At 35.2% G+C, this 16331-nt stretch overlaps 1 protein-coding gene across 3 annotated transcripts in view; it reads left to right on the top strand.

The window, feature by feature from the left end:
* The window catches only part of LOC149426047 (synaptic vesicle glycoprotein 2B-like), a 159697-nt gene that overhangs the window by 140047 nt on the left and 3319 nt on the right, over window positions 1–16331 (top strand). For all 3 annotated transcript variants that reach the window (XM_089643287.1, XM_089643274.1, XM_089643280.1), the window contains exons 7-11: window positions 11326–11474; window positions 12947–13112; window positions 14234–14461; window positions 15338–15600; window positions 15827–15986. In XM_089643287.1, coding sequence (XP_089499413.1) covers window positions 11326–11474; window positions 12947–13112; window positions 14234–14461; window positions 15338–15600; window positions 15827–15986 — 966 coding nt within the window. The remainder of the gene's footprint in view (window positions 1–11325; window positions 11475–12946; window positions 13113–14233; window positions 14462–15337; window positions 15601–15826; window positions 15987–16331) is intronic.

Genomic DNA, 16331 nt, shown 5'->3' on the forward strand with positions numbered 1-16331 from the left:
AGTCACACCATGCCATGGTTCGTGTCGAGAGCAATAGGCAAAATACAATGGGTCGCTTATGGACTCCATTAATGCATACCAGTTTTGCACAACACTATTACACGTACACTGGAGTGGTATGGTTTAATAAATTAACGACTGAGATGAGATTAGAACCGGATTTTAATAAATTTAAAAATAAAATTAACTTCACTACAATAAATAATTTAACGAATTAGAATGACGATGATATCTCACTAAATTATTTTATAAATTATTATATAAAAAAACTAAAATTTCTTCACTTTATATGTTTTTATGATTCTTTTTTTCTTCTATTTACATATGTATGTTAAGTTTTTATTATTTTCCCTTTACACACGAGTTTTAGACTCTTGTAAAGGTAAACATGTTAATTTTTATTGAAATATGTTCTTACTATGTAAATTTAAACATTATACTGTATTTTATAAAATAAATAAAAATATTAAAAAAAATAAAAAAAAAAAAAAAAAAAACAGGCGCGAACGAAATATTTCAATGCCGCTAAAAACGCCCGGTGATTGATCAAGCGTTCAAGGGCGAACGATGACGTCACTGTTGACCGGCCCGAGTAGATCCTGCAAACCGATGGCGGCAGCGGCGGCAAAGGTGTGACGTAGCACTTGTGACGTAGCGGTCAGAAGGCGCATGACCGTTTTCAGAGCCGAAATAGCACGCAATTTTTAAAACAACTACAAAAAATTGAAAATGCATTTAAAAAAAAAGAAAAAAAAGGCACATAATAAAATAATTATCTTTATTGAAATAAATTATTTACAAAATGCACGAGAATTCCCTATTCTCCATTAGGAGATATAAAGTTAATTTCTCACTTCCTTTATTTCTTAAAATGTCCTTGCATACTTATTACGTATATTAAATATTAAGTCAATACATTTGAAAATAAATATATCTACGGCCCTACTCATAAATATTCTGGGGAGGGGACTGATTCTGCCGGATTGTAAATTTTTTACAAGAAGATTTGACGAATTATATTGGTGACGATTTTTTTAGCGTGGCAATACTCATTAGCATTTAACATTTTCGGCGTGTTGTCAACTTCACATTAGTTTATTTACGTCAATATTTATAAAAAGTGGCCGTCATGTTATAGTAATCAGATTATACCTCAAATATGATTTAAGATTTTCACGGCCAAAAGTATTTTTGTTATTTGCTTTTGGGGTGTTATGCCGTGTTGCGCTAACTCCTTCTTTAGCAAACGTTTCGGACAGCATTGCAGTGTCCATCATCAGGGCAGATGTGTTATTTATTGCCCTTGATTCTTGGTTCTGCCCTGATGATGGACACTGCAATGCTGTCCGAAACGTTGGCTAAAGAATGAGTTAGCTCAAAACGGCATAACACCCCAAAAACAAATAACAAAAAAGATTTTACCTCTATTCCCATAATTACTTTTTAATTTTGATGAATACCTATTTATACCAATTTTATTTTCTAAATACTTAAGTTTTTTTTACCGAGTTGCATCTCTTTACCTAACCTTAGTAACACCATTAAATAAAATAAAAACACTTTGTTTACCTTTTATAGTAGAACTGCATATACTACATCTCATTTTCATAAATGACACAGAAATATTCCTGGTTTTAAATTAATAAAACAACATTTAGTATTCGATTAAAACTGATTTCTTTTATTGTTCCACAAAATGATACAATTAACGCAGTTTGCCAATAGTAACTGTCTTAATTAAAGCAGGAAACATCGAACGGAAGGCATGCTTTCAGTATTTATCGATTACTCCGACACACACTAGCTTAATTAACGATCCTCATTAATCACAGGCAAATAAAAATAATAATAATAATTGGATAATTTGTAGAGCGCCGTTTTTGTGAAAGATGGGCGCTAAATGGTTCTAATAATGGGTTCAAGGAAGCAGTTTCCGAAAGAAATCCGAAATAGTAGTACATAAATATTTTAATATTGTTGAGCGACGAAAATCCGAAATAGTAGTACCTAAATATTTTAATATTGTTGAGCGAAGAAAATCCGAAATAGTAGTACCTAAATATTTTAATATTGTTGAGCGAAGAAAATCCGAAATAGTAGTACCTAAATATTTTAATATTGTTGAGCGACGAACGAACTTTGAAACAGCCTGTAGGTAACATTCGATTCACGCGTGCCAAGTCCATGCGCGTTGACTACCATCGAGAACGATAAATGCGAAGCCTTTATTATATGCACTCACTTCTAATAATAATAACAAATTAAATAAAAACAAATCACTTTGTTTACACCACTTACACCGCTTTCTTAGTAATTTAAAAATCACCTCAAATAATAAAGTATTTTACCTTGAATTCACGGCAACAAGCTCGAAAAAAAACTGTCCCGACGAAAAGTGAATGCTACGCCCAGACACTTGCCACTTGACACTTGTGGCAACGCAAGCCTAGGTAAGCGTAGGCAAGCCAAACGTCGGCATCTACGCTCTTGGCGGACGTTGAGGCAACTACATCAGCTGTGACAGCTGTCATTTTTCCTATTTCTATTTAAAAGCTAAACGAAGAAATTGCCCAAAAAAAAGACAAATTAATTTTATTGATAATTTGAGAAGAAATTTGAAAATAATGTAAAAAGATTGCTGCCAAAACTATGGGAAAAAATAGTTGAAGATAATATTGTTAATTTTGAAATTTGAAATCGTCAGAAACAACTTAAAAATAAGTGCTCTCGCTAGCAGAAAAGTTGCTTGAAATGGCTGTAGCCGTGTTTAGTGATCAGATCTAAATAGCTAGGTACTTCCCTACCTTCCTCTTCCCCATTTACTTATCTTCCCCTCCTCCACTACCTCCAGCATCACAACATACCCCAATTGGGGATGCCATAGTCTCACTGGCTCCAGATGGCTTGGAGCTGTTGAGACTCTTGTGCGGTATTCACACACAAAAAGAGTGGTATAATGCATTCGTCCCGGATATACGAGAGACCCAGTTTCAACCGTTACTTTATTTATTTTTCTGTGACTTGTTCCTTTTCATATAAAAATTAACTAATTTACTTGAATTAATTAAATATGTTTTTAAATTAATAAATCCATACATAGGACCCTGCTTGATATAATTTAAAAAAAAATGATTATCGTTTGTCCAGTTATTCATTTTTTCGATATTTACTATAAACAGCTCGGAGTTGTACTCTTCTCAGGGTTAATTGCCATATACAAGGCGCAAGTTACCAACGCTTGCCGGGCCTTGTGGACAGAATACCAACCGGACCTGATCGGCGGCAAGCTATCGCAAGCCTATTCAAGCCAAGCCAAACATGTTGGAGCTTGCGGACGCTTGCCAAGCCGAGACAAGTATGTGGGCGCCCCTTAAAACACTTTTTATGGTTCGTAGAAATATCACAATATCATAAATATCGAAATGTTACACTTAAAAAAAATATATAAAAAATTTGCAGTGAGATATGATAAGAATGTTCGTATATTTCGATAACAAAACCGAATTCCGAAACCGCAACTTTTCGTAGGGCAACATAATATATTTTTTAATGTAGAAACAGACTTCAAAATGTCCAAAACCCAATACAATGCTTTATTATATTATAACTAGGAAGAAATTTTTTTTTTTTTCATGTTTTTCATCGATCAATATTTTGATAACTCCATGCCACACCAATTTAATTTGTACGGAAGGTGAAAAACAGTTTCTTAAGAAAACTTAAAAAAAATAACTGGCTATTCAGATCTTGTTACTAAATATAGCTAAAACTATTTAAAGCAACTTTTCAATTGTGAGCGGTGGTTTTACTCAGAATGCCTCTTTCACTATGCGATGCGCCGCAAGTGCACAACAGATTATTTAAATGAATTGATTATGAAATAAGACAAATGAATTGATTGTGAAATATGACAAATTAATTGAATAAAATTTACTCGCAACTCCGAATTGCTAGTTGAGAGCCTTACCCCTCGACCAAACCTTACCACAAACATTATTAATTTTCTCCATCAGGAGTGTTGAAAATTTTTAAGTGGTGCATATAAATCGAACTCCCATAGAATAGCACTATTATATATCCCTACGCGATAGTGTTAACCAATGAGAGCTAAAATGTATCACGCCACAAGACCTAAAGGGTTTCCGGCAAGGGATACACAAAACAAACAATTTAGTTTCTTGCTTGATATCGATAGTTAAATCAAATCTTGATGTTTTAGACTTCGGTAGGCAGGTACCTACCTAGGTCGCTACTTACTTGGACTTTATGATAATTTATGAAAAGATATGTAAAAAGTAGGTAGGAATGTAATTATGTTGCATTCTGTAAATTGATTCGAATTCGTAGATCAAAGAAGATAGACCGCATACCTACCACAGTTCTTACAATACAATTAGGTTCGCTATTTCGCCTTTCGGAAAAATCTCTGGTGTATTTTGTTTATCTAGGTACTTACCAAATCAGAATCCAGTCGGTGTCCCGAAACGAACATTTACTTGTACTAGGTACTGTAGGTACGAGGAGAAGGGAATGGAGCGGTAAAGGTTCCTGACTAGGTATTTATATCTGGTCACCAAGCAAGACTAAAGTTATTATAATGAACACGATAAAGAAGTGGACGCTTTATATGGATTAGGCATATTGCACGGATTAATGGAAAAAAGAGTGTAAAGAGAATACAATCGAATCCTGACTGTTCAAACCTAGTTAATTACTGTGTAAACGTCTTAATTAAAACCTCTTCAAATCTAACAACTGAATAAATATTAACTATTTTATTCGATATTTAAATAAGTTAGATAAGTAATTAACTAATTGATATGTATTTATTTGTAAGAAACAAACAGCTTACAGTTTACATAATATATAATACAGAGATAAATACCCACAATACGACTGCAATCCACTTGTGTATTCACACAAGTGAATTGCAGTCAAGCCAAAAAAGTTTCTAATGCTAATATTGGTTTGGAGATTTAGTTTTATTATATCTTAAAATTAATATTTGGTTAGAGAAAAAGGAGAGGAATATATGATAGGATATAAGATGCTCCCGATACATTTCATACTTTCGTATTAATTTATCGTACGCGTTTCTTCTATTCGACATTTTTGAAGATTTTTTTTTTAAATGTCTATGCTGTGAATGTTTTTGTTATAATGCGTACATATTCCGGGAATTGGGATTTTTTTTCTAATGTTTGTTCTACATGTGGGCAAATGGAATAAATTGGATTGTCGGGTTGATCTTGATGGAATTGGAATTTTTATTAAATTGGTAAGCTCTGGCGAGTCTCGGCCATTGTTCAGAATTTTATAATACAAGATTTGATAAAAAATTAAACACTAGTAATTATTACGGTTTTGATAAGGATAACATTTTTCATTTTAAAACTGGTTTATTCCTGTTGATTTCCCTAAAATACAACAAATAGAAATGATGGTTCACAGAATGATAATACCGATAATCTTATATGGCCACTAACTAAAAATAATATTAAAAATGTATTTTAATTATCATTGGTTGTGACAACCCTTTCCTAAAAGCAATATATTTTTTCGATGTAATCCGATAGCTGTCTGGAATATATCCGGTCGAGAATATGTGGAAAGGGTTCAATCAAATTATGGAACAAACTGTTGGGTAGCTGTCTCTTTTCTGCGCGGTGGCAGGAGCACGTCAGTAATACGTGTTAACATGTTCACGTGTTCGCGGAGTGAATTCATAGCAAATCGTTTGAGACTTTGTTATGAATTAATTTTTACACTTCTTATTAACCACCTACCTATGAAGTTTTTCAATTAAATTAAAATTCATCTTGTAACCTACCAATATTTAGCCCAGTTACCTAGGTACCTAGTTACATAGCCCTATTACATAGTCGTATATATGTCATTAAGATAGTAGTTATAGGCCTTAGTCGTAAGTCACTAGATATAAGTCTTAGAGATAAGTCGGTAGTTCTAGTATTAACTACTTAAGAAATATATTTGTACAGCGCCCTTGAGGTGATTTCTCACGAAAACGGCGCTATATAAATTAGCCAAATATTATTATTATTATATCTATGAACAATAAGTTTTCTAAAAATGTAATCAATTTATTTACACAAAATTAATGAAATTAAAAGTTTTTCGATTTTAAAGAGGTCAAGTTCATGTTGGATTTATTTAATAATCCATTTGGAAAGTTTCACAAACTATGAATACAATTAAAAATGTGCGGAAGATTTTATTTTTCTGAAAAAAAATGGGGTATGTTGTGAGGCTGTAGGTGGTGGGAAGAGGAAGGCGATGTGGAAGAGGAAGGTGGGAAAGTACCTGGCTATTCAGATTTGGTCACTAAACACGGCTAAAGCCATTTCAAGCAACGATTCTATTCTGAATGGTGGTCTTTCACCAGGGCTATACTGAGAGTATCTTCAAGTCTGGAACGTGCCGCAAATATACTAAATGTTATTTTAAATCAATGATTTGTGAAATAACACAAATTAGTGAAATAAAATTTACTTGCGTACACCGGGATTTGAACCCGCGACCTCCGGATATCTAGTCAAAAGCGATACCTCTAGACCACGGAGACGTCATCTTGTGCGGTATTGGCGTAAAAAAACTGTTGGATAATAATAATACTAATGATGGTTTGTATAGCGCCGTTTTTGTGAAAAATCATAATCACCTTAAGGGCTCTGTACAAATTTATAATATGTTATTTAATATATCACTAATGTATTTCTAAAATATCTTACTACTAACTACAGATTAAGCAAACCATTATAGCAACTTATGGCTAGCAGATTGCATCCACCGGTTGATCGATCACTAATACAAGACAATATGTATGTACAATTCATTTGACCAACGAACGTGATATTGCGTTAAAATGTACAATTATTATGTATTTATTTACATTCTATACAGGCAGATAATAAACAGGACCATACTAATCTGGAAGGTCGGTTGAGAATGACGCTATTGTGTTTTAGTAAAATTTAGATATAGTTTGCACGCAGAGGACATAATTATAATAATAAATGGATTTATAATTTGTGCGGCACAATTTTGACAATATTCTCGTCACATAATTATTATTAGAAATAGGTATCTATCATTATTATTTACACATCTACATTAAGCTCGTGCCTAACAAAATTTTTTAATTAATAAAATTTGGAACCTAACAATTTTTTTTTAAATAAAATTATTGTACAATGACTGCCATATAAATAATTCCTTTTACACTTTCCCCGCCTTCCCCGTTCCCGCCTTCCATGTATGCCTCTAAACATTATGCAATACACACACTGTTGTAAAATGCTTATACAAACGCCAGATCTCACCATGTAATATAGAAACTTTTGTGTTCTTTCCCATAAACCCCCGTTCCCTCTCCGTTCCCCTTCCGCGTCACTCCTTTTCGCGTTACCCTTCCACCTTCCCCGCTTTCCCCCTCCCCATAATTCGTACCCTACCCCACTCCGATATTCCCCTCCTTCTCTCGCCTTCCTTACCCTGATTCTAAACTATATGAAATACACACATCTGTTGAAACGAATCGCGCGCCTCTAGTTGCAAAATGGTCATACAAATTTTAAAATGCCAGAGCCCACCATTAGACATGGAAACCTCGTGTCCTTTTCCCATACTTCCCCATGACACGGAATGAACACATATGAACGCATTAAGTCATCAACAATTCAGGCTCAAATCAAATTTACTTGCGCACGCCGGAATTCGAATCCGCGACCTCAAAATGCGTAGCCAAGGAGCGTAATCTCAACCTCAAACACTATACTATTAACAACTATTTTTTAGTTTTTAAAATATTGCATTATTCACGTAACATGGCGATACTGAAAGTACCTATCTACCATTCTTGAACTTGCCGCAAATATACCACATAGGTACGAACGAATTATTTAAAACTAATAAGTATTGTGAAATTATACAAATTTATCAAATAAAATTTACTTGCGCACGCCGTAATTTGAACCCGCGACCTCCGAATTCGTAGCCAAGGATCGTAATCTCAATCTCAACGGCGAAACAATGAACAACTATTTTGTAGTTATTTAAAATATTGCATTATTCACGTAACATGGCGATACTGAAAGTACCTATCTACCATTCTTGAACTTGCCGCAAATATACCATAAAGGTACTAACGTATTATTTAAACAAATAAATATTGTGAAATTATACAAATTTATCAGATAAAATTTACTTGCGCACGCCGTTATTTGAACCCGCGACCTCCGAATTCGTAGCCAAGGATCGTAATCTCAATCTCAACGGCGAAACAATGAACAACTATTTTGTAGTTATTTAAAATATTGCATTATTCACGTAACATGGCGATACTGAAAGTACCTATCTACCATTCTTGAACTTGCCGCAAATATACCATATAGTTACTAACGTATTATTTAAACAAATAAATATTGTGAAATTATACAAATTTATCAAATAAAATTTACTTGCGCACGCCGTAATTTGAACCCGCGACCTCCGAATTCGTAGCCAAGGATCGTAATCTCAATCTCAACGGCGACACAATGAACAACTATTTTGTATTTATTTAAAATATTGCATTATTCACGTAACATGGCGATACTGAAAGTACCTATCTACCATTCTTGAACTTGCCGCAAAAATATCATTTAGGTACCAACGTATTATTTAAACAAAATAAATATTGTGAAATTATAGAAATTTATCAAATAAAATTTACTTGCGCACGCCCTAATTTGAACCCGCGACCTCCAAATTCGTAGTCAAGGATCGTAATTTCAATCTCAACGGCGACACAATGAACAACTATTTTGTAGTTATTTAAAATATTGCATCATTCACGTAACATGGCGATACTGAAAGTACCTATCTACCATTCTTGAACTTGCCGCAAATATACCATATAGGTACGAACGAATTATTTAAAACTAATAAATATTGTGAAATTATAGAAATTTATCAAATAAAATTTACTTGCGCACGCCCTAATTTGAACCCGCGACCTCCAAATTCGTGGTCAAGGATCGTAATCTCAATCTCAACGGCGAAAAAATTAACAACTATTTTGTAGTTATTTTAAATATTGCATTTTTCACGTAACATGGCGATACTGAAAGTACCCATCTACCATTCTTGAACTTGCCGAAAATATACCGTATAGGTACTAACGTATTATTTAAAACTAATAAATATTGTGAAATTATAGAAATTTATCAAATAAAATTTACTTGCGCACGCCCTAATTTGAACCCGCGACCTCCAAATTCGTAGTCAAGGATCGTAATTTCAATCTCAACGGCGACACAATGAACAACTATTTTGTAGTTATTTAAAATATTGCATCATTCACGTAACATGGCGATACTGAAAGTACCTATCTACCATTCTTGAACTTGCCGCAAATATACCATATAGGTACGAACGAATTATTTAAAACTAATAAATATTGTGAAATTATAGAAATTTATCAAATAAAATTTACTTGCGCACGCCCTAATTTGAACCCGCGACCTCCAAATTCGTAGTCAAGGATCGTAATCTCAATCTCAACGGCGAAAAAATTAACAACTCTTTTGTAGTTATTTAAAATATTGCATTTTTCACGTAACATGGCGATACTGACAGTACCTATCTACCATTCTTGAACTTGCCAAAAATATACCATATAGGTACTAACGTATTATTTAAACAAACAAATATTGTGAAATTATGCAAATTGCACGGCGTAATTTGAACCCGCGATTTCTGAATTCTTTTTTTATAGTTATATTATTATTGCATTATTCACGTAACATGAGAGTATGAAGTATGTACCTCTCATTATTATTTTACGTACATTTATACTTTTGAATAGGTAACTAGAAAAAAAACATAAAAATAAAAAGTATAAATTTTAGTACGGGTGGTGAAGCCCACATTGTCAAAGTATGAAAATAAATTTATTTTGAAAATACATGTATCTGTAATATGATTAAAAATTATTGAAGTATTTTTTTAATGTTTGCACAAACGTAATATGTGTAATTATTTGTATTAGATTATTTTAAAAACAGTTTTTAATACACCATCATAATATTATGTACGAGCATATATTATAAGCATGTTAATTTTATTATTATCTATTGAGAAAAAATAATACCAACAATTAAATAAAAAAAAATATTTGCGGACACCGGGTTTAAAAATGCGACATTCTCCGACAAAAGCAAGCGAAAAAGAATACAAACATAAATTAGGTAAATAGGTACCGAGCCTTTGCTAATTCGAAAATTCACAATAGAAAATTTCAAAAATCTGAGAACGATACGATAGTGGCATCTATGGATATTTTAGTAATGTATGGCTCAAAGCATGCCTTCTGCATAATTTTAAAATTGGCTTCAATCTATGCGTTGCGTATATAATGCAAAGTGTTAGTTTGGGGACAGATACTTTGGGCCTGTCCCCAAACTATACAAATGTCCCCGAAGTATGGGCGCGCTCGAAAAACTGTCCTCATTCTATGCTTCCCACATATATATATATTTTTTTTTTTAAATTATTGTGCAAATTTAAGTAGTTAACCTCTTGACACCCTATCATCAAAATTGTAACCAGACATTGTCACAAAATCACTGTGACAAAAACACGGTGACTTGCAATAACCTGACCCATCCAACTTCTGACATTTACCATTCATTTTGATGGTAACATGCTTCACTAGCGCCTCCTAGCGGCATGAGTCGTGCGCCTTGGTTTTCTTTCATTCAATTTTAGTGGATTTTAAGTGAAATATATTCTTCATTTTACCTTTATAAATTAAAGAAATCGAAAAAAATAGGTAATCTACATACGAACTTACTGCTGTTTTGGCTCATACAAAAATTTATTTACAAAAATAATAAATAATAATAATACTTGGATGACTTGTATAGCGCCGTTTTTGTGCAAAAACACCTCAAGGGCGCATAAATATTAATTCGATTTATGTAAACTTTAGTGAAAACCAATTGATATTATACGATATTTATTATTACACCCGTAAACTGCACACACAGAAATTGATTTTTGGGACATTTTTATATATTTTTTAAATCAATATTGATTAAAATATTAATTAGAGAGCGGAAAACACCGCCACAAAGTACTAAATAAATTCAATTTGCCGCCATTGAAAGAAATGTCAACCTCAGTATGCTACACTAGCGCCTATAGCGACCAGAGTTGTTGATATTGCCAATATTTTACAGGAGTTGGACGTATTATTAATATTATAGGGTATTTTTATGCAATAACCTTTCCTGTCGCTGATTGTGTATGTTTTTTTTTCATTAGCCTCGGCGGCTCCGGCCCGGTGATCTGGTCCTACTTTGCGGAGTTCCAGCCTAAGTCCAAAAGAGGGTCCATGTTGAGTTTCATGGCCGCCTTCTGGACTTTAGGGAACTTGTTCGTGGCAGGACTTGCCTGGGTCATCATTCCCGCTGGTGAGTTTCCTTCAAATTCTGCTGAATATCTTCAGTATAAGTCTTTGCATGGTATTTGTTTACAAAACCCAGAAGTTTAGTTGATTTCGTGACACAGTTGTACTTATTAATAGTCCCTCATGAAATGAACAGATAACTTTATGCTAAAGATAATCGACGAAATGCAAGTAGTATTTTATTCTGTTAAGTACATAATTTTAATATTAAAATGAAAAAAATATATTTTGATAACATTAGTCATCTTGGGGCGGGTAATGTGTACCGCTGCACCGCCCCGGGAACTATTCATAGGATAACCTGTCTGCCAAGTGGTTGGATATGTTTGATGGCTTAGGAGGTTTGTCGAGGTTTTGGAGATCTGGTGAGGAGGCACGGAATGAAAGATGTTGTGAAGGTCAGAGTGTTTATTTTGTGAGTCAGGGCCGTGATGAGAGTGGGCGTAGGACTGATGTTGTATTCTCCGGATGCTGGCTGTGATGGCTGGTCAAGCGCGGGTCTGTGAGTCGACGCCGGGCGCTGGTGACCGGACTCGTTGACTGTCAGGCACTGGCGATCTTGGCAATCAGTACTCCAGTGCTGACGAGAATGCCGAAGGTGCGGTGGACCTTGTATGCGGTTGAGCGGGAGCTGGTAGACCAGTGAGGATGCTACGTGTCCTCGTGGTGGTCATGGTGCATGGATGAAGCGCTGGTCAGAGACGCTGGAACCAGGGCGCTGTAATCCATGTAGCGTTGGCCAGGAACGGCGATCTGGGCCAAAGCGCTATGATGATGTCCCGATGGAGTCCATGATGAGAGCCGGGAAGAATGTCCTTCGCGCAAGTGAGGTGCGCGGATTATCACTCGTTGAGCACCTTGTCAACTGATGGCAGATTGATGACTGACTGACTTCTTCATGCTGTCCATTTTAAAAGGTGAAGAAGCTTCTGGAACAATTTGGTTGCTATGTAGAATTTTCCAAACAAATAAATAAAAGAACATCCAAGAAGTTTGTTTGGAACAATCGAGACTTCTAGAATTTCGTTCGAATGAAGTAGTTGCGTACCACTACAAGGTATTGGCAGCAGATGCGTCTGCACTTTCACCTCTCCAGCCGGACTCTCTTGATCCATCGCCTTCCACTGCAGTGGGAGGGATGGATTTATGCGTCTGTCACTCCTAGACACACTGACCCCCAGATTCCTACCCACCCCTCTGATTTTTATACTTCCCAGAACATCATTTCCTTCCATTCCTTAAAGACCGCCCCCGAAGATGACATTCATTCCCCCGTCAATTAGTTCATTTTCGTCAGGGCCTCCTGTGAGGGGGTAATGTTTTTAAAAGTTTCATATTCCAAAGGATGCGAACTCGCCTCCCCGTCCAGTCATATAAAAGTATTAAAATTAGTTAATAAATGTTTTCCAGTGTAGAATCTATGGGTAACCAATAACAAAGCAACCAGTAACCAACAATTTGTTTATTTATTTGCAGAGATTGGTTACGAGTCACCCACATTCCAGTACAACTCATGGCGCATCTTCCTGCTGATCTGCGCACTGCCGTCCTTCCTGGTGGCAGCGCTGCTCCTCTTGTTACCCGAGAGCCCCAAATTCCTGCTGTCACGGGGACGTCACGATGAGGCGCTGGAGGTCTTCAAGTAAATATTTTTGTAATATATTCTTCACGGTTTCAGGAGTTAAATACACTTAATGGGATCCAATTCTTAGCAAAGAGTGCATGATTTCGTTCGTCCTCATGCAAATCGAATTAAAGTTGAAAATTAATGAAAGCAGCTATAATAGTTCTTTGTGATCAAATTTTCAAACTCCTAACACTTGATTTCATGCGATTTTGCATTATGTTAAAATGTCATACCCGGAACAACTTGATAATTTGCCAATTTGTAAATGTATTCATTACGATTCACTTGTATTGAATCGAAATGCAAACTCTAAAAAAATAAGCACTTTTTAAAACCTTTAAACCTCAAACCCTTTAAAGAACAAGAAAGTTTCCATAGTTGACAAATATTAATTATTATCTTATACATTACCTTAGCTAATTGTATAAAGAATAGTTTCCCGTGTGGGTTTTTTTATGAAACAATCTATTTTATTTTATTCAGATATTGACGAATTTTGCGCAATTGATCTTCAAAACAAGGTCACTGACTACACGAGATTTCGAAAACCATCCCACCCGCTTCTCCAGAAAAAACAAAGCAGAATTTGATACTTTGCGATGAAATTTTGAACACTTAATGTTCAAAATATGAGATAAATTATTGTCCACATCTGATTGAAAAAACTTTTTGTAAAGCCCGGTTAACGCCGGGTCTTATAAGTACCTACATAATCTTTATTAAAACTATAAAATATTGTAAAACATTAATTATATTTCTTGTCAGTTTCTTACCTGTGTCAAACTTGGTACAAGTTTGGTGGAAAGCTGCTACAAATAATTTTCCTCATCATTTTTCCATGTCCCCAATACCCTTAGGAATCACTGGTTAAATTAAGCCCGTCGTCCTACCGGTCGGTAAGCAATCGACATAAATCAAATGCTGTAAGACCTTGCGAAAAAAAGTTCCACACTGAACTGCGCTGCAGACCGTTACTATAGCGAACTTAATTTTCTGCGCAGGGTCTTGTAGCATTCGGTTTATATCAATAGCTTACCGACCCGTGAGACGATGTATATTGGGTCACGTTATGAGGCAGATTAAGGAAGAAAAAGTGTTGCCCGTTGCCTTAACATTCTGTTGTTTTGTTCTCCCAGGGGAATCTACTACACTAACACCGGCAAGGACCGAGAGAGCTACCCCGTGCGCCAGCTTATCATGGATGATGTTTACCGCTCCGCGGCCATGGAGATGAAGGAGCCTGTCAAGGGCAAGTACAAGAACATGATGGTTGACATCATGGACAACAGCAAGCAGCTCTTCGTGTCGCCCATCTTGCGCTTTACAACCATCTCCATAACCATCAACTTTACCTTCCACATTGGGTAATTATATGTTTAAAACTTATCAATTGTCGTGCTACCCATTTTAAGGTCAAGGTCGATTAGAATGCTGCCGCTAAGTAAACTTCAGAGTTTAAAATACTGACAGTCTATTTATTTAATATGCTTGGGGCAAAACATTAACAAATCAGCAATTACAACGAGCATCAACAGCGATCGCCGCCATTTGCAAACTGTCGTTGCTTGATGGCACTGAATTGATCATGCGACACCCCAAGTCCTATACTGTAGTCGTCCTCATTTTGAGGTTACGTTATAAAATTACGCAGGCGTGAATTTCTCATAAGTACCAATTTTGAACTACCAGAATTACACATTAGCAAAATAACGACTGGAGACCTAGAGCATATTTCATCTACTTAAATTACACCTACTCGAATTACACACATAAAAAACCTTAACTGACTTAACCTAACCTAACTTTTGTGTTTTTTATTTCAAATTTAAGTTTATTTAAGCTTAATTAAATTTTATTTATTTAATATATAAAATTTATTAAACATGAAAAATTAGAAGTAGTATATAGTCGTATTTTGTTAGAATTGAGTTTGCGTACGAACAAAACCGTTTATTCATATAAATATTGCGTGTGTGCGGGCGCAAACAAATAATTCTTCTTAATATTTTCAACCATAACTTGCAAAAAGTGTATTTTAATAAAATAATTAAATTAACGCCATCTATGAACGCGTGGATTATGATGTACGTTTAACAATTTTTTTTAAATACCAATTTTTTAAGAATGGTAAATACTTCCTAGTTATTGAAGTGCTAAAAGGTTTAAAGTTCTTAAAAATTAGTATTTAAGTTGGCCTCTTTGGAACACAATACTAACAAAACATTTCTTTTGTTCTTTAGTTACTACGGCCTCATGATGTGGTTCCCCGAGATGTTCAACCGCTTCGACGAGTACTCGCGCATGCACCCCGGTGTGGAGGCCGACATCTGCCAGGTGACCAACTACGTGGTGTCCAAGGGCTCGCACAGTCAGCTGGGCGTCTGCACCGACGAGATCAACTCCTCGGTCTTCATGGAGTCACTCATCACCGTGGCGGCAGCCATCCCCAGTAACATCTTCGCCGTCATAGGAATGGACAGGCTCGGCAGGAAGTTCTTCTTGCGTAAGTTTCTGATTGGTGACAACTAAATAAGTTTAAACTGAAGTTTTTTCATTTGTCCTCATCCTGTATAAATAAACAATAATAAATTGCTGTCACTTCCCCAATATTATAACGGATAATGTTACTCAAAATATAATAACCTACTAGTTAGTAATCTTATTTACTCATAGATGGCAATACTGGTCTCATTAAATAAAATTTACTAATTTTTCTAAATTTCTTCTAGTGTTCTCAACGCTGTCAGCCGGTATGTGCTCAGCTGGTATGTTCTTTGTGTACAACAAGACCAATAACCTGATAGTCAGCGCGGTGTTCAGCTCCGTCATCTCCTGTGGTAACGCTGCCCTGGATTGTCTCATCACAGAGGTGTTCCCCACCAACTTGAGGTAAATATAAAAAGCACAAAACAAAAATTTTATAGTGTCAAAATTCTTAAATTTTCTGCAGAATCGCCTTTCAAAGCATTCGATAAACTTGTCCAATTCCACTGCACGCTAATACGCAAAAAAAAAATGCAAACAGCACTTGGTTTTAACTTAATTACCACAAGAAATAACTATTTATGTCGTGGGAGATGGTAAAAGATGCATAAAACGTTCCATTTTTTCTCAACCAAAGTTAATTTTGAAGGTTAGGAAATATGCGTAAATTATTAAAATAACTCAAACTAACAAGCTAAAAACCTATTTCGCGCATACCCTCGACTTAATAGTTGTCTTCATTAGATGTTT

This window comes from Hesperophylax consimilis, chromosome 2 (genome assembly GCF_061612785.1).
Source record: "Hesperophylax consimilis isolate HC1 chromosome 2, BYU_Hcon_1.0, whole genome shotgun sequence".
NCBI lineage: Eukaryota > Metazoa > Arthropoda > Insecta > Trichoptera > Limnephilidae > Hesperophylax > Hesperophylax consimilis.